This window comes from Panthera leo, chromosome D4 (genome assembly GCF_018350215.1).
Source record: "Panthera leo isolate Ple1 chromosome D4, P.leo_Ple1_pat1.1, whole genome shotgun sequence".
NCBI classification, from domain to species: Eukaryota; Metazoa; Chordata; class Mammalia; order Carnivora; family Felidae; genus Panthera; species Panthera leo.
In genome coordinates, this window is record NC_056691.1 from 39,962,830 (window position 1) to 39,988,400 (window position 25,571).

At 42.3% G+C, this 25,571-nt stretch overlaps 1 protein-coding gene across 2 annotated transcripts in view; it reads right to left on the bottom strand.

Moving 5' to 3' along the window:
- The window catches only part of FREM1 (FRAS1 related extracellular matrix 1), a 134,875-nt gene that overhangs the window by 78,485 nt on the left and 30,819 nt on the right, over window positions 1-25,571 (bottom strand). For both annotated transcript variants that reach the window (XM_042912941.1, XM_042912938.1), the window contains exons 10-17: window positions 23,760-23,953; window positions 22,970-23,060; window positions 19,700-19,867; window positions 14,171-14,379; window positions 11,525-11,618; window positions 8,141-8,393; window positions 2,791-2,985; window positions 1,507-1,692 (exon numbers count right to left, since the gene is read on the bottom strand). In XM_042912941.1, the coding sequence (XP_042768875.1) occupies window positions 1,507-1,692; window positions 2,791-2,985; window positions 8,141-8,393; window positions 11,525-11,618; window positions 14,171-14,379; window positions 19,700-19,867; window positions 22,970-23,060; window positions 23,760-23,953 (1,390 nt within the window). The remainder of the gene's footprint in view (window positions 1-1,506; window positions 1,693-2,790; window positions 2,986-8,140; window positions 8,394-11,524; window positions 11,619-14,170; window positions 14,380-19,699; window positions 19,868-22,969; window positions 23,061-23,759; window positions 23,954-25,571) is intronic.

Here is a 25,571-nt window from a genome sequence, read left to right on the forward strand (position 1 = left end):
TCTAAGAGTTGTTTTGTGACACATCGGGTGATAGAATATACTGTGTATGTCTATTGGGTTCATTTGCTCTAATGTCAGTTTAAGTCCACTGTGTCCTTGTTGATTTTTCATCCAGGTGATCTATCCATTGTTGAAAGTGGGGGACTTCAGTACCCAAGTATTCTTATTGTATTGTTGTCATTACTTCCTTCAGATCTGTTAGTATTTGCTCAATATATTTAGGTGCTCCAACGTTGTATGCATATAAATTTATAATTGTTCTATTCTCCTGATGAATTTACCCTATTATCATTTTACAGTGACCTTCTTTGTCTCTTGCTACAGTTTGGATTTAAAGTCTATTTTATCTGTTGTAAGTACCCCTGCTGTCTTTTGGTTTCCATTTGCATGGGATATCTTTGTTCATCCCTTCATTTTGAGCCTATATGTGTCCTTGAAGCTGAACTTAGCCTCTTGCAAGTGGCATGTATTGGGTCTTGTTTTTTTTCTATCCATTCAGTCACTCTATTAATGTTTTTGTTTTCGTTGTTATTGTCTGAAATACAAGAGCTATTTAAATATCTGAGATACGGGGCGCCTGGGTGGCTCGGTCGGTTAAGCGTCTGACTTCGGCTCATGTCATGATCTCATGGTCCGTGGGTTCGAGCCCCGCGTCGGGCTCTGTGCTGACAGCTCAGAGCCTGGAGCCTGTTTCAGATTCTGTGTCTCCCTCTCTCTGTGACCCTCCCCCATTCATGCTCTGTCTCTCTCTGTCTCCAAAATAAATAAACGTTAAAAAAAAAATATTTAAATATCTGAGATACATTCCGTTTTCAAAATTAAAGTCCTCACCTTCAACATCTCAGGCTCACTCTCTCTCTCTGTTACACCCATGATACGTGTCCTGATCTTTTCTGCCATTGTCTTTTAAAAGTGCTAAAAGGTTAGGAGAATGAGACCTGTGAGCTCCACCAGATTTATGATATCACAGTATTCTGGGTTGCTATGAAGGTCTTTTAAAACATTCCTTCTTCGGGGCGCCTGGGTGGCTCAGTCGGTTGAGCCTCCAACTTCAGCTCAGGTCACGATCTCACGGTCTGTGAGTTCGAGCCCCGTGTCGGGCTCTGGGCTGATGGCTCGGAGCCTGGAGCCTGCTTCCGATTCTGTGTCTCCCTCTCTCTCTGCCCCTCCCCCGTTCATGCTCTGTCTCTCTCTGTCTCAAAAATAAATAAACGTTAAAAAAAAAAATTTTTTTTAAATAAAACATTCCTTCTTCAGTATTCTTATAGTTTTCCTATGTGACATTTCCACTTACTTTGAAGTAAACTCCCATACATAAGGAAATTCAAAACAGAAAATTAAGATAAAAACAATAATTTTCAAAAATATCAGCTATAATAATAATTCCTTGAACGTATACAGTGCTCTGAACAATGTTGAAGTCCTTACGCAGTCGTTAAGCATGATTTGGCGAGTCAGATACATAGACATAGGCAAGTGACTGCTAGCCACGAAGCCATGACTTACCTATGCTTATGCCCATATTGCTTTTTTCAAAACCTGCAGAAGGAAGAGTGTTTTCAAGGTAGCCGAACTGGGGAAGAGAAACCAAAACAACTTCCAAGTCATCCGCTGCAGTGTCGGGGTCAGTGGCGGACAAATGGTTAATGGTGATGGCTGCTGAGAAACCCTCATCTACAACGAACATGGTACCTGCATACAAATAATAACACAATTATGACTTAGTGTGAAATCCCCTAATCAGAATAGTGAAGACAAAAGGGAGTGATTGTAATTCCAATTCAGAGGAGCCTCCCATGTGCAAATACGCTTCCATGGGAGATGTTCATTTCCTCTGGCATAATTTCTCCTTACAGTGAAAATATTCAGGGGTAATGGGTGGAATTTAATTTGACTTATGGAATTATATTTTTTTCTTGTACAAGCAAGCCAGACAATAATGGAAAGACAGCAGAAATACTAAATGCTCTAGTACAGCCCTTTAGTCATTCTCAAGGAACTCTGATTTCCCTTGTGTGTCTATAGAAGTGACAAATGAAAATAAGAATTGCCAAACTGTTTTAATGATAAGCCACTAAATGTAGTTTATGTACTCTTCAAGATCAGTTGGTACCTCTGTTTGTCAGAGCGTTAATTGCCTGCAAGCTATTATGAATTACTCATAACGAACATTTTTTCCATGCCTTGGTGCTTAATTATTCTGCAGGGATAAAGCTTCCTTTCCAGAACATTGCTTGGGAGATAGTTTGCAAATTACAATAACATCCATACATATGCTCGTATTTTTTTTCTAAGCAACAGAACATATACATAATGTCTATGAAGCGATGACTTTCTAAAAAGCAAATAAGGTTAAATGTATATAAATGGTCTCTCTGGTATTTTCATTCTGTTCTAATAGAAATTATTATGGAGAAAATAAATTACTCTCTCTCCAGCAGACAAATGATATTTCCCCATGTGAAATAAAGCCAGAATATTTGAGGATTCCAATGTTGTCCTGATCCCATAACACACACACACACACACACACACACACACACACACACACTCACAAACATACTTGCACTCTCTCTCCACACAGAATTACCTAAATTTTGAAACAAATAAATTCCTTTGCCCTGCAATCTTTTATACGCTTTGAGTTTTCCACAGATTTGCATTGAGGCAATTATCATAGGCAATTCTGTAGTTTATTTTAACTATAATTCAAGTGCATAGTATTTCACTAAACCACAGTTATGACACTAGGTGAGATGTTAGAACTTTAATAGAAGAAAACATTGTCACCTATTGCAATTGAAGGTGATTGGTTGTCCACTGGGTGTACTGTGATGTTGAGGTCATACACTGGAAAGGACTCATGAACAGGAACAGATGGATGAGGCCCATTGTAGCAACAGCCATTCACATAAGGACCAGCTTCTCCATCCGAAACCACCAATGTAATGGTATCATAACAAGGCACCAGGCCAATCTCACCACCTGGAAAACACACCGTCGCTGAAACCTGACTTTGTAAAAAAAACACAGAATACTAAGATGAAATCGACCTACACCTCTTCCACAAGCATAGAATGGCAAAGAAAGGAGTTTATGTGGCTACAATATAAAACCCAATTTTATCACTAGGAAATTAAATAGTCGTGAAAATAATGAAAAAATGCTTGCCCATCTGTTGCCTCTAGTGAAATCTCTGCCAGCCCTCTATCACCATATGGAGGGGCAAAAAGGGGCTCACAAGGGTCTGACCGTTTACAAAGGAACATGGGAGAGGCACAAAGCTTGACTAGGGAAGGTTTCATTCTTCCTTCATAAGTGTTTAGCGATAGGACCCACCTCAGGGAGAGTAGAAGGCACCCCCGTCCTTCCAAGTACATTGTCTTCCCATTTACATTAACTACCTTAAGTGAACACACATCACCCACACCACAGTTATAAGAAACAGAAGCTGGGAAGGCGAAATAGAAAGATAATCCACATTTTTGTCGTTTTAGTATTGTCCCCGTTATGCTAACAAAATAGCAACGTGACATGGCATAGAAATGGCATTTATTTTTGTTTCCCTTTTACTCTTTAGGGCTTATGCTCATGGGATTTAAAATGGCCCCAACGTGGGGCACCTGGGTGTCTCAGTTGATTAAGCATCTGACTCTGGATTTTGGCTCAGGTCATGATCTCACGGTCATGGGCACTGGACGTGGAGCCTGCTTAAGAGTCTCTCTTTCCCTCTCCTTCTACCCCTCCCCTGCTCACGTGTGTGCATGCTCTCTCTCTCAATAAAAAATTAATAAAAATTGAAAGGTGAACAAAATGGCCCCCAACGTAAGCAGTGGGAGAAAGAAGGAAAAAAAGTCAGGATTTGATAGTTTATCAGTAAACCAGCCAATGTGCTCTTGGGTTACTAACTAACAGCACGAAGATAGAAGCACTCACTATCCAGGGGACAGAAAAGTTCTGCAGAAGTGCTTTTGGTAATTTTCATGCTTCACACTGAAAGTGTCATGAGGGATGCAAGCGTTGGAAGTTTTAATGAGACCGGCACACAAAAGATCAGGGACATCGTCTATTTTCACAAGACACATTGGTCAAATTTACACAATACTGTGCTTGGCATTATTCTACCTGATTAAAATAATGAAAGGAAAATCAAGAGATGATATTATTGAGCCACCAAATGATTAAAGGATGAGACAGCTAGGCTTAGAAGAAAAAACAGAGTTGAAGTTGAGAGAATTAGAATTAAATAATCAGCTTTAACTTTAGAAGCGGCAAAAATTAAGATGCCTCTCATATATTCATATTTATAAAAACATAAATGGGCATAAAGCTTATTTATTCTTCATTCACTTGATAAATATATATTTAGTGGCTCGTATCTGATAATTAGTAGGCTGGGTGCTCCAGCAGAGAATCAGGCAGACATTTGGAAAATGTCAGGCAGTTCAAAAGAATGCCAAATGTCAAAAGACCTTTTATGGGTCAGGCACTGACACAATCTAATGGTAGAGGAAGAAATGTAGTTGGGTTAGACTATCATTGATGTGTATATGTATTAAGAGGAACCATATGAAATCGCCACTATTAAGTCCAATTAAATGGAAAATTCACGTATCTCAGCCTGAATATGTATGGAGGGCTGAGAGACAAGAAGATGAAAGTATTGGCTGACAGTAGCATGGGGGCAAGGCACACATGGCAAGGAAAGTCAGGGAAGTTTTTCCAGATGGCTCTGCTGGCTTTATACCACGCATTAAATGATAATTACTTTACCAGGCAGATGAGGCAAAGAATTGAGATGGGGGAATGAGAACCTGCAGGAAGAGAAGTGGAAAAAATCGTTCTAGGAAGAGTAGGGAGCTTAAAAAAAAAAAAAAAAGGAAACATGGTACCTTCCATAACTGTAATTTCGATATAGTGGAAGCTTAGGTACATTTACAGAAAAGCTGAAAAAGCAGGCTGAGAATCGAGGCACAAAAAAGGCTACAACATGGATGGACAAGTCTCTACTTTGAATGGAGTACAGTCGAAGGACAGGATGTATACTTCAAACTGTTAACTGTGGCATTATTCAAAAAAACATTTTAAGTCCGTTTATTCATTTTGAGAAAGAGAGAAATATGCACAAGTGAGGGAGGGGCAGAGAGAAGGAGAGACAGAATCCCAAGAAGGCTCTCTACCACCAGCGCAGAACCCCATGCGGGGCTTGAACTCACAAACCATGACCTGAGCAGAGATCAAGAGCCAGATGCTTAACTGCACCACCCAGGCAGCCCTAAAAAAATTTTTTTAAAGACTTCATGTTTAATGTTGGGAGAATAGTAAATTAATCATGTAATTTTACATCATAAGATATTATTCAATTACTAAGACTTACATTTACAATAACTTTATAACATTTAATAAATATTTTAATAAACATGTTAGCTGATAATCTCAATGAAAAATGTAATCGATAAAACTACACACACATGATTGCAACTATGTTAAAAATTATGATTGGAAAAAAGAAAACAAAGTACTGAAATGTTAACAGTGATCATCTCTGAGAGGTAAAGAGCAGATTTTTCAAAACTTCATTATGCTTTTCCATACTTTCCAAGTTTTTTGAAATGAGCATGTAGTATTATTTTTATACTCATGGAGAGCAAATAATATTGATGACAAGATTATCTTCAGGTGGCCTTTATAATCAACATATAGAGGCAAGCACAGAACACAGAAATTTCAGGTCCTGTAGCCTTTCCCACGCAGTGCTAAATTACTACCAATTGAATAATTGGCTGAACATTACAAAGAAACATCATTCAAATAATCAACCATCTTTTGAATTGGCAGTATTTCTCCTAATTTAGTAACATAACCCCAATACAACAACAAAAAACATCTACCTTTAGTAATGTGCCTAGTGTCCTAGTAGGTCTCATGAAAAAAAATTAGTTCACGGTCCCTTATGTGGCCATCATACCAGAAGAGATTTATAAATACGTAAACTGTTGTTCAGCACTTAGAGCAAGGCACTGGCAGAGAAGACAGATTCATAGCACCCCTCATTTATGTATGCATGAGCCTGCCATAAATGTTAAAATTACGTGAAACTCAATAGACGTTGGGCTTTGGCCCCTTTTCTGCCCATCTATATGAGATCTATTGGGGAAATCAAAATGAAACTGTGGACTCTTGAGAGACATCGAACATGTGAACTATGTTCCCCAGGACAAGGATATGGCCAGTGAAACCCTTCCCAAGACTAAACACGCTTAAGAAGATAAGGAGAGGAGTGCCCAGGTAGCTCAGTCTGTTAAGCCCCTGACTCTGGTTCAGGTCATGATCTCATGGTTTGTGGGTTTGAGCCCTGGGTCGGGCTCCGTGCTGACAGCTCAGAGCCTGGAGCTTGCTTTGGATTCTGTGTCTCCCTCTCTCTCTGCCTTTCCCCTGCTTGTACTCTGTCTCTCTCTCTCTCTTGCTCTCTCAAAGGTAAATGAACATTAAAAAAAGAAGAAGATAAGGAGATACCATTTTTTAAAAAGATGTCTGGGGGCTCCTGGATGGCGAAGCATCTGATTTTGGCTCATGTCATGATTTCATGGTTCAGGAGTTCGAGCCCCTCATCAGACTCTGTGCTGGCAACTCAGAGCCTGGAGCCTGCTTCGGATTCTGTCTCCCTCTCTCTCTGCCTCTGCCCTGCTCACGCTTTGTCTCTCTCTCTCTCTCTCTCTCTCCCCAGAATAAATAAAACATTAAAATTTTTTAAAAAATATTATTTCACAATATTCCCCCACTTCCAAATTAATCCTTACCTATCTCAATCCCCCCACCCCAAGTTCCCACTCCCACGCGTTGCTTGTATTCCCCATGTTCTTTCAAATAAGAGAATGATCTGAATCCTGATACCTCTTATTCCCTCCACCACTCACCTGGCCTTATCTACCCATCATGCTTCCCCATGGAATCCACAGATGAGAGGGGCGTATGGATGAGTACACATGAAATTGTAGCAGAGTGCGATAAAAGGTAACCAGAGGAAATATGCAGTATTATTACTGAGGAGGTGCCCTCAACCCAGAGATCAGAAGACATGCTAGGGGCAACGACTAATGAGGTACCGATATGTGACACTATCATCTTTGCACGTGAGTGGGTCTATCTATTTAAATCAAAAGTCCTTCACAGCTGAGTCTGGATTATACTCCTTTGAAGCCCAAAATGCCTAGCACCATGCCTTGCAGATAGCAGCCACTGAATTCCTAGTTTCTCCATTTGAACATTGTACATGAGGAACAAATGCTACCTGGGTAACAATATAATGTGATGCCGGAAATGAAAGCACGAGGCTAATAAACAAGCGTTTATCGCATCGCTAATTTGGGTCCATCACTCTGTAGTGCTGTGGGTGTCACACAAGGCGTAAGATATCACCTTGGCTTTTCAGGAACTCAAAAGGCAGACAAGTTACTTCTTAGGAGCTAGCTGGTGATCGAGTAAACTTTTAAAATTAATAATATAATTTTCTTAGGGAGCTTCCTTCAGGCATTTCTGTTATGATTTATGGGTCCCAAAGATGTGATGGTCAAATAAAATCTTCTACAGATGGACCAAAGAGGGAATGCGGACAACCCCAGGGTGAATTGAAGGTCTGTTGGAAGCATCAAGAACAAAGCAGCAATAATGCAGGCTCCTCCTCCACTCTTTGAAATTGATCATATAACTGAGATCAGAAATCCTTCTAAATATGGTGACTCTACTTTAAAAAAAAAATGGGATACGAGCTGCTGTTACTGCTGCTTCTTTTTAAATTTCTTTTTTAACGTTTATTCATTTTTGAGAGACAGAGCATGAGCAGGGAAAGGGCAGAGAGAGGGAGACCCAGAATCCGAAGAAGGCTCCAGGCTCCGAGCTGTCAGCACAGAGTCCAACACGGGTCTTGAACTCACGAACTGTGAGATCACGACCTGAGTCGAAGTCGGACGCTCAACCGACTGAGCCACCCAGGCGCACCTGCTTCTGCTGCTGCTTCTTTTTTAATGAGAGCAAGCACGGAGACTATAAGACTATCAGAGCCCCTGGCAAGGAGTGGCATTAAGACTCCGTTCAGTTGTTGCATCCCCCCAGTCACACTGGTCACCGTGCGGTCACTCACCCGTGTGTTTGTATGTCACAGCCCCCGAGATGACATCTCCCTGAGAGAACTGATCCACTGCGACTCCAGCTTTCCTCACCAGCCCGTGCTGAGGTGCTCGGGCGATCACAAACATCAGTCTCGAGTCATCACCGTCCACATCAGTAGCAGAAATGTGTTCAGAGGTGATGACCACCTCTTCGCCTTCTGAGCAATGCATCATGGGGATGAGGTCAGCCTTGAGGAGTGGTGGCTCATCATTTACAGGGAATACCTAGGGGGAAACAACGCACGTTTTCAAGAAAAAGGCGGCAATGACAAATTGCCCAGCCGGCAAACCGTAGCTCACAGTCGGAATGACAGGCATTTTCGATCTTTCAGACACACGAAACAATAGCCATGGAATTTGGCCAAGCAGCCTGTGTCTTTTCCCCATATGAACCATCTTGCAAGAAATGGCCAACATGGGAGACATTTTAGGTAGGAATGGAAGAGTATGGTTATGGTTTGGGACTCAAAGCTCTCATTTGTCTCCAGACAGACAAAATATAAATGTAATACACAGCAGTCTTCACTAAAGTCCCTATCCTCTTTTGTTAAATTCACACATATTCTAGAGGAAATTTGGTCCTCGTGGTCTGATGCATTTACACTTACCACATCAAAGTTATTTATATTTCAAATTATGTGGCGATTACAAAGCTTTCCTCCACCAACAACTCCCTGCCACCCAGGAAGTTTCCCTAAACTTACAATAAGCAGCAGCTGCATTTCGAACATTTTGAGTTAACTCTGAAACTCCATAACCATTAAATCAATCCCAGGATTCAACTAGACAAAACGTTTTTCTCTCATCATCGTGAACAACAACCTCCAAGTCGAAAGGAAAGAAGAACAATGTGGGATCACTCTGGCTCTCTGAATCTAACAGGATGATGCAGACACTCGAAAAGGCAAGCCTTTTAAATCAGAACAAAGGACACCCTGCCTCAAAGTTCACAGTCACAACTTGGTGTGTGCAGTGCACATTTAGTTATCAAGTCCAGCCTGTCGATACTTGTCAAAGCCACATTTCCTCCTCCCCTTCTTTCCACCAGGGTGATCTTTTTTAAACGTGGCTTTCATCACTCTGGTTTCTCTTCGGATTGTAAATCTCTCTCCTTTTAAAATGTGGCTTTCAGGGCTCCCGGGTGGCCCAGTCCGTTAAGCGTCCAACTCTTGGTTTTGGCTCAGATCATGATCTCGTGGTTTGTGGGTTCGAGCCCTGCTCGGGCTCTGTGCTGACAGTGCAGAGCCTACCTCGGATTCTCTCTCTCTCCCTCTCTCTTCTCTCCCGCTCGTGCTCTCTCTTTCTCTCAAAATAAATAAACAATAAATAAATAAATTAAAATGTGGTTTTCATCAGGTCCCCTTATAGGGACCTTCAATGGCTTCCTAGCACTGCTCCTAGGATGCCTTAGGCCTCGTTTCATGCACGAGGGTGCCTTTGCTCCCATCGCTGGTCTTTGCATCATCTCTGCATGCTCTCTCTGCCCCGTGACTTGGTAGGCTCTGCCCCAGTGCTTTGCTTGGCTACCCTGTCCTTCAGGATGCATGTGGATTCGTCAGGGAAAACTTCTTGAACAACTCAGATTCACTGAAAGACTTCCACCATTTACTCTCTTTCAGCATCCCATTTATTTGTAGAATACATCCAGTTTTTAACTAATTAATTATTTCTGTGATAATCGTTAATGTCTGCCTTCATCCCCTGCCTATAAACTCTAACAGTCCAGAGACATTCTTTGCCATGTTCATCATCATACCCCAAGCATCTAGCATAGGAACTGGCATGTAGAAGGTACTTGGGTTTTTTTTAATGTTTATTTATTTTTGAGAGAGAGACAGACAGAGCGTGAGTGGGAGAGGGGCAGAGAGAGAGGGAGACACAGAATCCAAAGCAGGCTCCAGGCTCCGAGCTGTCAGCCCAGAGCCGGATGCGGGGCTCAAACTCATGAGCCGTGAGATCATGACCTGAGCCGAAGCTTATCAGGAAACAATATCTTTGTTCAAGTTCTCTGAGTGGATTCATTAAAGACCTTTTTTATTATTGTTCTTGACTTGATCTGATGAATGTCACCAATATATCCATGATGACCACCTGACAAAATATAAAATAGCCCTGGCTTTCAAATGGATAATAAAGCCCAAAGGCAACAGAATTTAAAACATTCTTCCTGGACAGAAAATAATCACCCATAATTGTCCAAAAATGACCTGTTCTTCTGATTGGCTTCCACAAGCCATGGGCTTTTGTCCAAAACGTAGCAATAAAACAGACTATTTACACAGTCACATGAATGATTTGGGGCAAGTCATGGAAACTTCTTGAACCTAAGTTTCCTTGCCTATAAAGTGGAGATAATTCCCTCTCTGTCTACTTCTTTAAAATACTGGAGGGGCGCCTGGTTGGCTCAGTCGGTTAAGCGTCCGACTTCAGCTCAGGTCATGATCTCGCGGTCTGTGAGTTCGAGCCCCGCGTCGGGCTCTGGGCTGATGGCTCAGAGCCTGGAGCCTGCTTCCGATTCTGTGTCTCCCTCTCTCTCTGCCCCTCCCCCGTTCATGCTCTGTCTCTCTCTGTCTCAAAAATAAATAAAACCTTAAAAAAAATTAAAATACTGGATGGATGTAATCATTCTTAATTACTAACTGTAAAAATAGCTGACAAACACATTGTTACCACTAATAATAATTTCATATCACAAAGATCTGACAAAATTCAAACAGAAATAGAATTTGGTAGATAAAAGTAATGAAGAACGTAATTCTTTCTCTAGACCTTCCTTTGTCACTAACTATAAATTCCTATAAATCGTATGGGTTTTGCTGTGGACTTAAGTGGTCCATCAACAGAGAAATTCAGGGGTTCCCATTAACCTTTATGCGCAGATTTTTCATAATTTGTCAAAAGGGGAAAAATAATTATTTCAAACAGATCTGAGAAAGGAGTATAAAGTACAGGAATTCACAAAGAGGCACCACACACATGAAGACATGATTTCTTCCATTCGAGAAGGAAAAGGCCAGTGACACTAGCCTAACCTGGATAGGTGCTATATAAATATTTCTGAGTGTTAAAGCTCAAAAATGTTAGAATCAAGTTATACACAGAATGAATTGGTTTTTAAATTAAGTATCTGGATTTGAGGTCAGAACGGTTCAATCTTTAAATGGATTGGAAAGAGAAAGCAGTATGCCCATCTCACCAATATAACTTTGCTGTCTTTTGCCTATTACCTTCAGACTTTAGCTGGTATCCCCTTGCTTTGGAGTCCACATGTTTTAAGTTCTATCAGGAACTCTTCAGAGGCTTCCAAACTGGATGTTTTATTCCCATATGAACCAGGGAGGAAACTTTCTACCCACCTCAACACGTAGAACAAAGTCTGCTGAATTCGTGCCATCTGTGACCTCCAAGAATATATCATCCTGAAGTATCTCAGATCCATCATGTCGATACCTGTGGGGATGATATTTGCCACTAGCCCCTCAAGGCCACCATGACAGTAGGAGACGCCTGACACAAGAGCTCGTCCATGGCTTTTGCCACACAGTCAATAAATAACAAAAAACAAAGCATAATCATGAAGTCACATACTCAACTACTCAAGGGTCCCTGAATGCAAAAGTTGCATATATGTGGTATATGCATTCATCATTTGCCCCCAAATCAAAACGCAGCCCTCCAAGTTGCCACCATGGCAATGGGAACCATCTGGTGTAGTTCTGCTTACTTACCTGAAACAAGGCTGGAGCCATGGCCGTTACTGAGACAGCAGTAGACAGGTAAAAGCGGGACACTGTGTGAATTTTGATGATCCCTTTCCTCCCCTATTCTTTCTGCCTGTGCTTTTGATCTGTTCAGCTCTTCTCTAAAACTCTGATCTATGAATTACTTATTGCCTCTCTCCTGCCATTTACCCTTTTCTACTTAATAGCTCTCTTCCATTTAACCCATAAAGATTTTCGAATCTCTCTAGACTTAAAAATATTTTTAGGGGTCTAGGCGTGGCCCTACTTTTCTTTAATTCTCAGTCAAGTTTTGTAACAGAATCGTCTAATTCAAGACTTTCCATTTACTCTGCAGCCATTGTAGTGACACCACAAGTATCTATTACTTACTTATTACCACAAGTTCTAAACAGCTATCGAATTGAGCCACATTTTTAGCTTTCCAATGATTTGTTCGAGATAGGAAACAAGTCTTAGCCTTAGTTTCTTCAACTATAATATGAGAATACAGCCATCTACCTTATCAGGCTTTATTGCTGTGAAGATTAAATAGGAAAAAAACATAATTGCCAAGTCTATAGAAGAGCCCTTGAATTACATGTGCTGCAAATATTAGTACTTTTTTTCCTATCCATCACGCATTCCCTAGTAAGAATTACCAAAACAGAGGTCTTGTTCTAACATTTAGCTAAGAACTGAGATGTCTAAAAAAGGGAAATTTCAATTAGGATAAGAGTGAGTAGTGGAAAGAGGTCGGGATATTGGAGGCTGTGAATACACAATTTAACTAAACTAAACTTCAGATAAAAGTTGATCTTCCTTTGCACAAATCCTAGCTCCTAGCAACTTCCAAGTGTGAAATTATGCATTTGATGCCTAATACCCTCTAAAAGGTCAAAATTCCCATTTACAACTTGAACTTATAAGTGATAAGTCAACTCATATGTCAGTCTACCTGACCCTTGCTTTTCAGTGTCTTGCATTATTTTACAAAGCAGGCATTTTTACCAAACTTTGTAGGAAAGTTTCTTACAAAACTACATTAGGTAGAAAAAATGAAAGACCTCAAGGGGCAAGGAACTGCTGTAGGACCGTAAGGAATGAACCACTCTAATTTATCCAAAGGACACAAAAATGCTGGTTCAAAGGGGCACATGCACCCCAATGTTTACAGCAGCGCTATTGACAATAGCCAAAGTATGGAAAGAGCCCAAATATCCACTGACTGATGAATGGATAAAGACGTGTACAATGGAATATTACTTGGCAATCAAAAAGAATGAAATCTTGCCAATTGCAACTACGTGGATGGAACTAGAGTGTATCATGCTAAGTGAAATAAGTCAGTCAGAGAAAGGCAAATATCACACGATTTCACTAACATGTGGAATTTAAGCAACAAAACAGACAAACATAGGGAAAGGGAAGCAAAAATCAGATAAGAACAGAGAGAGAGACAAACCGTAAGGGACTCTTAAATACAGAGAACAAACTGAGGGTTGTTGGCAGGGTGTTGGGTGGGGGGGATGGGCTACATGGGTGATGAACATTAAGGAGGGCACCTGTTGGGATGAACACTGGGTGTTATATGTAAGTGATGAATCACTAAATTCTACTCCTGAAACCATTATTACATTGTATGTTAACTAACTTGGATTTAAACAAAAAATAAATAAATTCAAAACAAGAAAGAAAGAAAGAAAGAAAGAAAGAAAGAAAGAAAGAAAGAAAGAAAGAAAGACACAAGCTGCTCTATCCCTAACTGTTGGAGACCCAAGGACCACTCCATGCCCTGCCTCCCTGGTGTATCCCACATATTTGACTGCAATGAAATAAAAATTTACACTAAAGATACTGATCAACAGAATTCTATCCCAGAGTTTCCAGTCTTATGAAACTGACACTCCTTAAAGCCAAGTTCAACTATGTAGTTTGGCCATATAGATTATTTCAGTCTATACTCATCCAGTTTGGCTATCACCTCTTGTGGTATGTACAGTTGCAGCAAATTTAATATTCATGGTAACTAATTTCTGTGTCTCAAATATCCATAAAGTCATTCCCACCAGTACAGCAAGCCAGATGGAAAGAAAATGTCTGGAGGGAAATTAAAATTTGTCATTTCTCGTTTTCAACTGACCCTTGAAAGTATTCACTGGCATGCTGGTACCCCACCCCCCACAAAAAATTAGAAAACTTCTTCCTCTTACTCTGCCTCACAACGGATCCAGATGAAGGCCAAAGCATGTAAAGAAAAAAAAATCCAGGAAATGTTCTAACCTAACTTTTAAGGCATGGAGTTCTCCCCAAGAAAATGTGCCTCCTGGGTTTAGAGGAAATCCATCCAACTCCACCCTTCCATGCTGAGGCAGTCTCTGTAGGGAGAGGTAGATGTTGTCCAGTTGGGTATCCACATCAGAAACCAGAATGTTCACTGTGCTGATGACGCAGTGACCTCCCTCCGCCACTCTCAGGGGGTTGGTAAATACCTAAAACGAAGGAAGAAAACATTCGAAGCCTTGTTCCATGAGATAGCCCTGAAGACAGAGCTCATTAAATAAATAGAAAACTTCCAGTACCACCTTCACAGGTCGATTAATTTTTTCAAGAATGTGGTAGGGCCGGGGGCAGGGGCAGGGGTGCCTGGGTGGCTCAGTCCATTGAGAATCCGACTTCAGCTCAGGTCTTGATCTCGCGATCTCTGGGTTCCAGCTCCTGTCAGGCTCTGTGCTGACAGCTGGAGCTTGCTTAGGATTCTGTGTACCCCCCACCCCCGCCCCTCCCCCACTAACGCTCTGTCTCTGTCTTTCAAAAAATGAATAAACATTTAAAAAATTAAAAAAAAAGAATGCGGTAAAGGGGACAAGGTCATAGCTAAACATACTGGATGAAAACTATTTTTTACCAATTTTTTCCAATTCTAAGCACTGATATAGACAAAGAAGCAAGGCAGATTCATAAACCTGAAACTGTCTACATTTCATTTACCTCGGTCCCTAAAGAGTGGAAGCAGCAATCAAATTGGTTACTGTTGGTGGTACTAAATGGAGAAAATAATAATATACATCACCAAATCCACACCCACCATTGCTGGATCTATCTATCTATCTATATCTATATCTATATATCTATATCTATATCTATATCTATCTATATCCATATCTATCTATATCCATATCTATCTATATCCATATCTATCTATATATCTATATTGATATATATCTATATATCCCATGCTTCTTTTTTTTTTTTTTAATTAAAACGATGGTTTTAATGGGAACCAGAGGTATGGTTACAATTACATAGTCCGACACAAAAAACCCATGAGTGATCAGGAGTTGGAAGGTTACAAAATAATGAGGGTAACACTGGGTACAAGAAGAAAAGCTGTTGCAGAACCTCAGGAGCCACGCTAATACGGCCTCTCCCTGCGATCCTGTCTGTGCTCACCCCTGGAGTCCATCTTGCCAGGGCCAAAGCCACCTCTGTCCCCACCACCCCGGCCCCCTCGGAAGCCCCCATGGTCCCCACCTGGGACTCAGTAGCTGCCCCGATCATAGCCTCCTCTGCCACCATGACGATTGTCTCCATAGTTACCCCCCATATGAGCAGTATATATATATACATATATACATACATACATATATATACATACACACACACACACACACACACACACACATATATATATATATATACACATACACATATATACACCTTTATCTAGAAAATGAACAACAATTCTATCAAATTCCCCTAGAGAAAAGAATTCGTCTCCTTTTCACCCTAAAAACTCTTAAAGACTTCGGAAATTGGTTAGAGTTTTTAAGTGTCAGTGGTAACGAGTATTTTAGAGACAGAAGTAGAGCAGGAAATTGAAGATTAGAAATTGAAGATTCCACAAGAAATATATTTGTACTAACATTAGACAAATAATTAAGCCAGAAAGATAACTTTTGATGATAGAAAAAGCTACTGTTCAATTCACAACTCACTCAAAAGCAAAAAGCAAGTTAGGGGCACCTGGGTGGCTCAGTCAGTTAAGTGTCTGACTTTGGCTCAGGTCATGATCTCACGGTTTGTGAGTTCAAGCCCCGTATCAGACTCTGTGCTGTCAGCTCAGAGCCTGGAGCCTGTTTCGGGTTCTGCGTCTTCCTCTCTCTCTGCCACTCCCATGCTTGTTCTCTGTTTCTCTCTCAAGAATAAATAAACATTAATTTTTTTTTTTTTAAGTAAAAAGCAAGTTAGAAAGGCTTGGGGGGCGCCTGGGTGGCTCAGTCGGTTAGGCGTCCGACTTCAGCACAGGTCACGATCTCGCGGTCCGTGAGTTCGAGCCCCGCGTCAGGCTCTGGGCTGACGGCTCAGAGCCTGGAGCCTGTTTCCAATTCTGTGTCTCCCTCTCTCTCTGCCCCTCCCTTGTTCATGCTCTGTCTCTCTCTGTCTCAAAAATAAATAAATGTTAAAAAAAATAAAAAAAAAAAAAAAGAAAGAAAGGCTTGGGATGTTTTATTACCTCATTGGTACTTGGCAAGAAGTGTTCTATGGTCAAATAAGTCTCAAAAACAGTCAAGGTCAATCTTCACCTTGGAGATTTATAAGGCACATAAGCATATTCAATGTTCTGAGATCCCGCAGTAGGAAAATAGGTGAACCTTGTTTAACCCATCATTCTCCCAAATTTACATTATTCATGGAGGTAAAAGCAAGCAGATAGAGTTGGGGCACCAAGTCAAGGGCTCTGACGGTCCCCTGCAGAAGGTCTGAGCTGAGTGCCCCACCCATGTGAGGATACAGTGTTCTCCAAGGAAACAGCCACTCTCTTCAGAGCAGCTGCTGCTCCCTGAAAGGTGAATGTTCCTGAGGAAAAAGTTGGTAAAGGGAGCAGTGGGGGCTGGGGGGATGGGCAGAGGAAACGGAAGTGAGCAAGAAGTCACGGCCTCCACTCGGCCTCCACTCGGAGCCCTGCTCTATCCCTATGCCCAGCAGGCACAGCTGTCCCAAGGCAGCCCCCTAGATCCTGGAAGTTAGAGACCAACCATCCTGAGATAGCTGCCTCCTATTCTTCAATACACTACCGCCGCCAGGAAAGGAAAACGTCCAACAGGAGACTTTTCTCCCTACAACCACTCACCCCCATCCTTCCCACATGCCATACTTCCATGTGGTCGAAACTACGTTTTTACTGTTTGTAGGAGAAAGAAATAAAGGGAGTTCTTATTAAAAGAGGAATATTGGGGCACCTGAGTGGCTCAGTCAGTTAAGTGTCTGACTCTTGATCTCAGCTCAGGTCTTGATGGTGGGTTCAAGCCCCGCACTGGGCTCCACACTGAGTGTGGAGCCTACTTAAAGATAGATAGATAGATAGATAGATAGATAGATAGATAGATAGATAGATAGAAGAAAGGAAGGAAGGAAGGAAGGAAGGAAGAAAGAGAGGAGGAAAGAGGAATATTATTTTTGAAACAAGGTCCATGCCTGCCAGCCTCAATGATTCCTGAGTTGTATCAGTTAATTCCCCAAGATGCTAATGTTTCCAGGGATATACTTCGCTACACTATACGGTTTTAAAATATATATGTATTTTAGGGCAACTTTCAAAAAAATAAAAGCATAAGGCTAATTTGCCCAAACTCATTCATCACTAATGTTTCAGTTCCTGCCGAAACCCAGTGCTGAGGTTTTGGGGTCTTTTCATCAGCATCATATTAAGATCCCCTCGTGGTTATCATTCAACCCAGCTCTCTGTGGTATTTTCACCACTCATGTGACTGGTTTCACTGGAGCTATTCATTTAATTTTATTTCTGATAGTCTCAGTTCTCTAAGGGACTATTTCACTTGCCCCATACACTATAGAAAAAAGACAGAAGCCACTAGGCCACGTTAGTTATGAGGATAACTATTCCATCTACCTTCAAATGAGGGAAGTAACTGTTCACTTCACTGTTTTCGGTTTTCTCCACAGATCATTCTTCTCTAGCAAGAGGTTTGGATTGCTTTGCATAAAACACCATTTCCCTCCCCGATTGTTTTAAAAAAAAGCTTTGGCTTCTTAAATGCTGGGCTATTTCAGGCATGTATCTCATACACAGGAAAGAAAGGTGTGAATAAAATCTAATCAGATTACCAGACATTCAAAACTATTTTCTTCACGGGGAATGTGATGCGGTCCCTGACAGGGAAGGGATCAAAGAATATAGTTCAGATTCTTTTGCCTTTTGTGTGAGCTCTGTGGTACATCTTCTACCAAAAACTGCAAGTTCAGAGGCCTGAGGGGTCAGGCCAGCGATGTAAATGAGTGTACTGAGCTGGGTGGGGCCTCTGGAGATTGGAGACCAGGCCCTGTCCAACTGCTGACTGGGGATAAGTGAATTCACTATTCCTCGAATTTCCAAATTTTCAAGAGAAGCCAGAAATCTAGAGTCAGTATGAAACTTCCTGATGTTTAAATTTGGTCAACTCATTAATTAAAAGTATGGTTTGGATCTATCAGAACAGTTCTGGGGGTTGGGTAAGCCCCTTGGTCCCTCACCGTGCGACCTCTGCCCCCCAACTTGGGGCAGATGTAGAGATGGTGAGGGGGCTCATGGGTACCTGGAAGGTGACGTTTTTCCTTAGGCATGAAACATGTACAGGTTCTCGTCCATTTTGGTTCCTAATGATTCGGTAATCCTACTTTGTCTTTCACTTTGGAGGGGAAAATGAGCCCAAGAAGAGCCACACTAATTAAGTCTAGCCCTCCGATGGGGTTTGGAACAAACGTTCAGCATTTTTTTTTTTAATTTTTTTTAACGTTTACTTATTTTTGAGACAGAGAGAGACAGAGCATGAACGGGGGAGGGTCAGAGAGAGGGAGACACAGAATCTGAAACAGGCTCCAGGCTCTGAGCTGTAAGCACAGAGCCCGACGCGGGGCTCGAACTCACGGACCGCGAGATCATGACCTGGGCTGAAGTCGGCCGCTTAACCGACTGAGCCACCCAGGCGCCCCACAAACGTTCAGTATTAAGTCCAGCCTCACAGATAAGATGCACAAGGTGGCATCACCTTTGTAGTTCAGTTTCAACGAGAGACACAAGTGCTTGCACGGTTACGTCAACACTGGGGTGGGGGCAGAAGAGAATGGAAGAACCCATCTTAATTCATTTGCAAAATTAAAAGGCTTATTTAGATTAGCACGCATATAGTTGGCCCGAAGTGAGAGCAAATAAGCCCTTCTGGCTGCTGAGAGACCCACAACTTAATCCCCTTCCCTGATCAACATGTGAAACTCCGCGGAAAGGAAAGGAAATGAAAAGGGTTTTGATAAAGCTTTAAAAATAATGACAAATTCAGCAACTGGAAAAATCTCACCTTTTAGAAAGTCTCGTGGGAGGTGAAAGACTCCCTTCCCCATGCTTTTTTTTTTTTTCCTACACTGTAGCTGAAAAATTTTAAGTTCTATAAAATAGGGGTGCCTGGGTGGCTCAGCGGGTGAAGCGTCCGATGCTTTGGCTCAGGTCATGATCTCACAGTTCGTGAGTTCAGGCCCCATGTCGGGCTCTGTGCTGACAGCTCGGAGCCTGGAGGCTGCTTGGGATTCTATGTCTCTCTCTCTCTCTCTCTCTCTCTCTCTCTCTCTGCCTCTTCCCCACTCACGCTCTCTCTCTCCCCCTCTCTCTCTCAAAAAATAAATATTTTAAAAAATTGTTTTAAAGTTCTATAAAATAACCCAAAGAAAAGTTATCATTTCCAGTAAGTCTTCAAGGCTTTCCTCTCTTTCATTAGGTTTTTCTTCCTTTTCACCTTTCATATCAAATATCGTACCTACCTCAGGGACTTGGTTATCCACTGGAAGAACCGTGATGTTAAAGCAGATCCCATGCAAAGTGCCCCCGTGCTGGTTACTGACAGAAAATGCAAACTGGACGTGTCCCGGATGGAGGCCTATATCTTGCATGGGTGGCATGTAGGCCACTTTCATGTAGTTCACAGCATGCTACAAGGCAAATTGAGATGGACATGTGGGTACCCAGCGGTAAGAATCAGAGACTTTCAGAGAGCTAGGTCTTCAAAAACCATCGTGTGGACGTCAACAATTGCAAATGCCAACATCATCAATTTGAAGATTCCAAAAAGCTCTATTTTATAGATCACATTTTCTAAAACCAGGAGGGAAAGGAACAAAGAAATTAAGGAAATATATCAAGTGCTTGAAGCCATCCAACTCTATAAAAGAAAGAGAGCTCTGGGGCGCCTGGGTGGCTCAGTCGGTTGAGCATCCGACTTCGGCTCAGGTCATGATCTCGCGGTCCGTGCATTTGAGCCCCGCGTCGGGCTCTGTGCTGACAGCTCGGAGCCTGGAGCCTGCTGCGGATTCTGTGTCTCCCTCCCTCTCTGTCCCTCCCCCGCTCACGCTCTGTCTCTCTCAGAAATAAATAAACATTAAAAATTTTAAAAAAGAAAGGAAGAAAGCAAGCTCTAATTTCAAGGCAGCTCCACCATCAATTAGCTGTGTGATATTGGTCCAGTTACTTAAACTTGCAAGGCCTCTGTTTCCTTATCACCAAAATCAAATAATAAAATAATAGTACCTAGCACATGGGGTTTACATACTCCTCTGCAACATCCAACTGCAGTGAGATAAGGCAGAATTAGCTCTAAGGATGGGGGTAGCTGCTGCCTGTCGGAAGCCAAGCTCTCCAAACCAGCCTGATGGCAGGGCCCCGGGCGGTGGACGGATCGGCACTGCATGGCGGCCCACCGAAAGTGAAGCTTCTCGGACTCCTGCTTTTATGTAATTTGGCCTTAGCGTTGGTCAGGGCAGCCCCCCTCCCAGTGAAAGCACCTGGGGATTTGTCGGTTGGGGAATTGCCCACGACAGGCCCCCCGGGAAAAGAACCACTGGGGAAAGAAAGAAGATTCCGCAAGGAAATCATGCAGCCCTACATCCAGCCCTTGCCACCCCCTATAAAGACTCCTCTCCCTAAAGGAAGGACGGCCCCATATATTTCCCAGCCAAGGAGGGGGACAAACGGGTTCGAAATCCCCACTCTGGCAACAAAGGAATGTATCTACGGATACAAGTTACTCCAACCCCTAGGCCCACTTGGCCCCCAGGAGGCATTCCAGATGATAACTGGACCTGGTGGGTTAAGGTACAGAACGGTTCGTTAGTTCCTAGGTATACATTGTCTCTCTGGGAGCGCATAAGGCGTGGGTTCCCAGGGCCCTCTTGGCTCCCTCCGGGCACCCCAGACCAAAGCGAATACTTTTGTCCCTTGTACCGCAAATGGTTCAAAGGAACAATTAAGAAGTCACGTCCCTGTAAACGTTCCCCTTGAGGTGTTGAGAGCTAGATGACCTTGAAAGGGCAGGAGGGAACGTTACAAGAAAATAACTATGTTGTTCCTTAATGGGTGATTACACAAAGGAACATCTTTAGAATCAGGTAATGCCAGAAAACATAGATGACACACGTTATAAGGAAATTGCTACAGATACCATATGGTTTCACTCTTATGTGGATCCTGAGAAACTTAACAGAAACCCATGGGGGAGGGGAAGGAGAAAAAAAAAAAAGAGGTTAGAGTGGGAGACAGCCAAAGGATAAGAGACTGTTAAAAACTGAGAACAAACTGAGGGTTGATGGGGGGTGGGAGGGAGGGGAGGGTGGGTGATGGGTATCGAGGAGGGCACCTTTTGGGATGAGCACTGGGTGTTGTATGGAAACCAATTTGACAGTAAATTTCATATATTAAATAAATAAATAAATAAACATTAACAAATAAATAAATAAATAAATAAAATAAGGAAATTGCTAACAAATATAATGCCACGCTTGCCACAATAAAGTGGCCAGTCTGACACACTGCTGTGGTCTGGGTCCATTTGTTATTTTCGCAACGCCGTTCATCCTTTGGGAACCCCTGGACCTGCCGGAGCTGGAGTCCGGCAGCTGCCTAAGTATTCATCACCATTAGTGTGATTTTCAGAGGTAGAGTCCAGAGGAAGAGGGAGAAGGTTGGTGAAAGATTTTGGAAGGTAGCAGATATTATGAATCGCATGTGTTCCCCTCCCCACCACCACCAAAAAAAAAAAAAAAAAAAGATATGTTGAAGTCCTAACCTCTAGGATCTCAGAATATGAAGTTATTTGGGAATGGGGTTGTTGTAACTGTATTAAACTATGATGAAGTGTGGTCATATGGAAGGGCGGGCCCTTAATCGAATAGAACTTCTGTCCTCATAAGAAGAGAGAGACACACAGGGAGAAGACAACCATCAGATGATAGACGCAGAGACTGTAGTGATGATCTACAAGCCAAGGAATGCAAAAGAGTGCCAGAAAACCTCTAGAAGCGAGGAGGAGGCAAGGAAGGCTTCCCTACAGGTTCTCGAAGAAGCATGACCCTGCAGACAGCTTGATTTCAGACTTCCAGCTCCAGAACTTTGGGACAGGAAATCTCTGTTGTTTGAAGCCACCCAGTTTGTGGTACCCACGGCAGCCCTAGGAAACTAATACAGTAGGGTATTGAGTGACCTGAATTTATTGGAATAGAACCATAGGCACCCAGGTCTGTAAATCAGAGCCCGGCGCAAAAGGCTGTGTTGAATAATAACAAGATTTTGAAATCATATCCAGCTCAAGGAAGCATTTTCTTTTTTTAATTTTTTTAATGTTTATTCTGGAGAGAGAGAGACAGAGCATGAGCAGGGGAGGGGCAGAGAGAGAGAGAGGGAGATGCAGAATCCGAAGCAGGTTCCAGGCTCTGAGCTGTCAGCACAGAGCCCAACGAGGGGCTTGAACTCATGAACCGCAAGATCACGACCTGAGACAAAGTCGGCGCTTAACCGACTGAGCCACCCAGGCGCCGCAAGGAAACATTTTCAAATAGATGTCACGTGCTTAATAAAAGCGTGGAAGCAGAAAGAACGTAAACATCAAACATTTGATGCTTTTGACAGAAGTCAAAGGCCAACATTGTCAAGTGCAAGACTAGGAGCGCCATTCCTTTTCAGAAGATACTTACAGAGGGAGGGGGAAGGGGAAAAAAAGACACTTACATCACGTTTATCAACGTTTTAGCATAGCATCATACCTGAGTGAATGATCTCAGCCCCGGGGCTGCAGGGTTTTTTGTTAGCTTTGGAATACTATCCACCATAAATAATTTCCCAGCATCCAGATGCCTAACGAGAGACACAGGAGAACACGTCAGCTAATTTCCCAGGCAAGAAACATTAAATCAGATAGCCCACAACCAAATTTTCTAAAGGTAAAAAAGCTCATGGTAAGAAGAAATCAAATGTTCCATCTTTATATTTTCTCTTTCTGTCGGGGGGTTCTAGTCTTCAGTCCAGAATCATCAGTGCCATTCTCATGACTACAGAAAGCCCGTACAGAATTTTCTACATTGACCTCATGGAAGGGAATCGTTCTTCTCATCCTAAAAAAAACATTTCCTTGCTATCGTGTATATGACACAAGCCTCAGGTATGTTCATGTCACTTTTCTGATTGGGATCATAGAATAATGACTATTTTGTGGCCTGCAACATCTAAATAAAACTAACGTGAAGACTCAATAAATTTTATTGAAAAGACAAAAATAACATTCCCTTTAGAAAAAAGAAATGTTGTATGAAAAGAAGATTGAAGACCATTTTAAGCTTACCTACGCTGAAGACACTACAAATGGCAGGTCACTGACCAATTAATACAGCTTTTGAAGGGATAAGTTTGACATTAAAGTAAATGTGGAATTGAATACAAGTTCAGGTCCGACCAATAAAGCAGCTGAATTGCATATATGTATACGGACACTTGCAACTCAATCCTTGAACACAACCCTCTACAAATAGCCCAGGTGATGACTTCTCATAGAGATACCTGTGGCTGAAAGAGAAAGATGGGGGTGTTGTTACTGTGTAGACGAGATCCCTGTCATATTCTGTATCTATAAAACATAGATGCTTCTTAGTTATGTAGGCCACCTCGGTTTCCTTGACAACCAAATGCCGAGAAACTCCAGGAGCCTCCTTTGGAAGCTGGTCGTCCACTGGAGTAATGTGGATGGTCACCATCTGGAAAGAAATTACCTGTGCCATTAATTTGAAATACCAGGAGATACCAAAGAAAACACCCCACCATCACCTAGTCACGATTACGCTGCTTTTCAAAAACTGCCGTTTGCAATATACTTCCATCGAAATGATTCAGGAGCTATCAAGAACGTGAGCCCAAAATGGAACATTCTTACCCATGTTATGCTGTATTTTAAGAATATAATTATCACAATTCTAGTTAATGCAGTCATGAATGCTGTAGAGCAGGCACATAATACACAAAATATGTTCCTGATTTTATTCCCGCTTCTCCCTTCCACCAACAACCTGTGCTTTTCTTCACCACCTCTTTCCGTTCAGTCATCACTCCTAGAAACCTTGTCATGACTTTGGTTCCTCCTTCTCCACCGACACATAACACGTCTCCAAGTCCCAGAGTCTCCACTTACAAAATTCCCTGCGCTGTGACCGCACCCCACCCCCGCCCCACTCTTACTGGGCTAGTGCCAGCTCTTTTTAACTTCTTCCCTACATTATTGCAACTGTTTCCTGTTAGCCCCAACTCCAATAGCCAATCTAGACGTTACATACCTCTGGTGTTCTCTTTAAAAAAATGCAAGTCAAATCAGTCATGCATTGCCTCAAAAATCTAAACAACCACTCGGGAGGGATTAAATTATTCCAGCTCCTCACCACGGCACCCAAGACCTCCATGGTTTAGACACACCTGATTTTTCAACTCTGTCTTTTACCACCTTTCGATGTGAACCCAGGACTCCAGGTACACACGGTACCGGGCTGTAGTTCTCAAGCTGGTGTCTGCGGTCTGGATCACGTTGTTCCTTCAATCCGCAGTGCTTTTCTCCTGTTCTCTCCAGCAACCCGAGGCTTTCTCACCCTTGAGGGCTCCTCTGAAAACTTCGCCCGATGTCTCAGTTGGAATGAACTGTTTCTGAACTGTGCTTAGCCCTCAACAAACAATATTATCTCATCGCCTTGTGTTATTAGCTAGTAGTTTACATGTCAGTCTCTCCTAGACCGAAAGGTCCACAAGGGGAGAATCGTAGTATCACGCAAACCACGTGGAATTTGTCAGTGGACAGACGGTTGAAGTGCAAAGTATACCACTTAGTGGCTATTATTAATCTCGAACATCTCACTCAACTTTCTTGAGCGTCAAATTTACTGATCGGTTAAGGGCAGCACCAACAACCTCACAGAGTTGTTATGAGGATCAAATATCACTATGTAGATAAAATGTCTGGCACGTAGTAGGTGCTCAGTAAATACTATGTTCACTTCTGTAGCTCGACGACGTCTGGCATGGTATTTGTAGGTAGGAGGCACTTCTTCAGCATTTGCTAACTCAGTCAACATGCCCTATTTGTGATTTTAAAAACTCTTCTTTAACAATTTTTTTTAACACTTATTCATTTTTGAGAAACAGAGAGAGAGAGACTGAGCGCGAGTGAGGTAAGGGCAGAGAGAGAAAGGGAGACACAGAATCGGAAGCAGGCTCCAGGCTCTGAGATGTCAGCACAGACCCGACGCGGGGCTCAAACCCACAAACTGGGAGATCATGACCTGAGCTGAAGTCAGACGCTTAACTGACTGAGCCACCCAGGCGCTCCTGTGA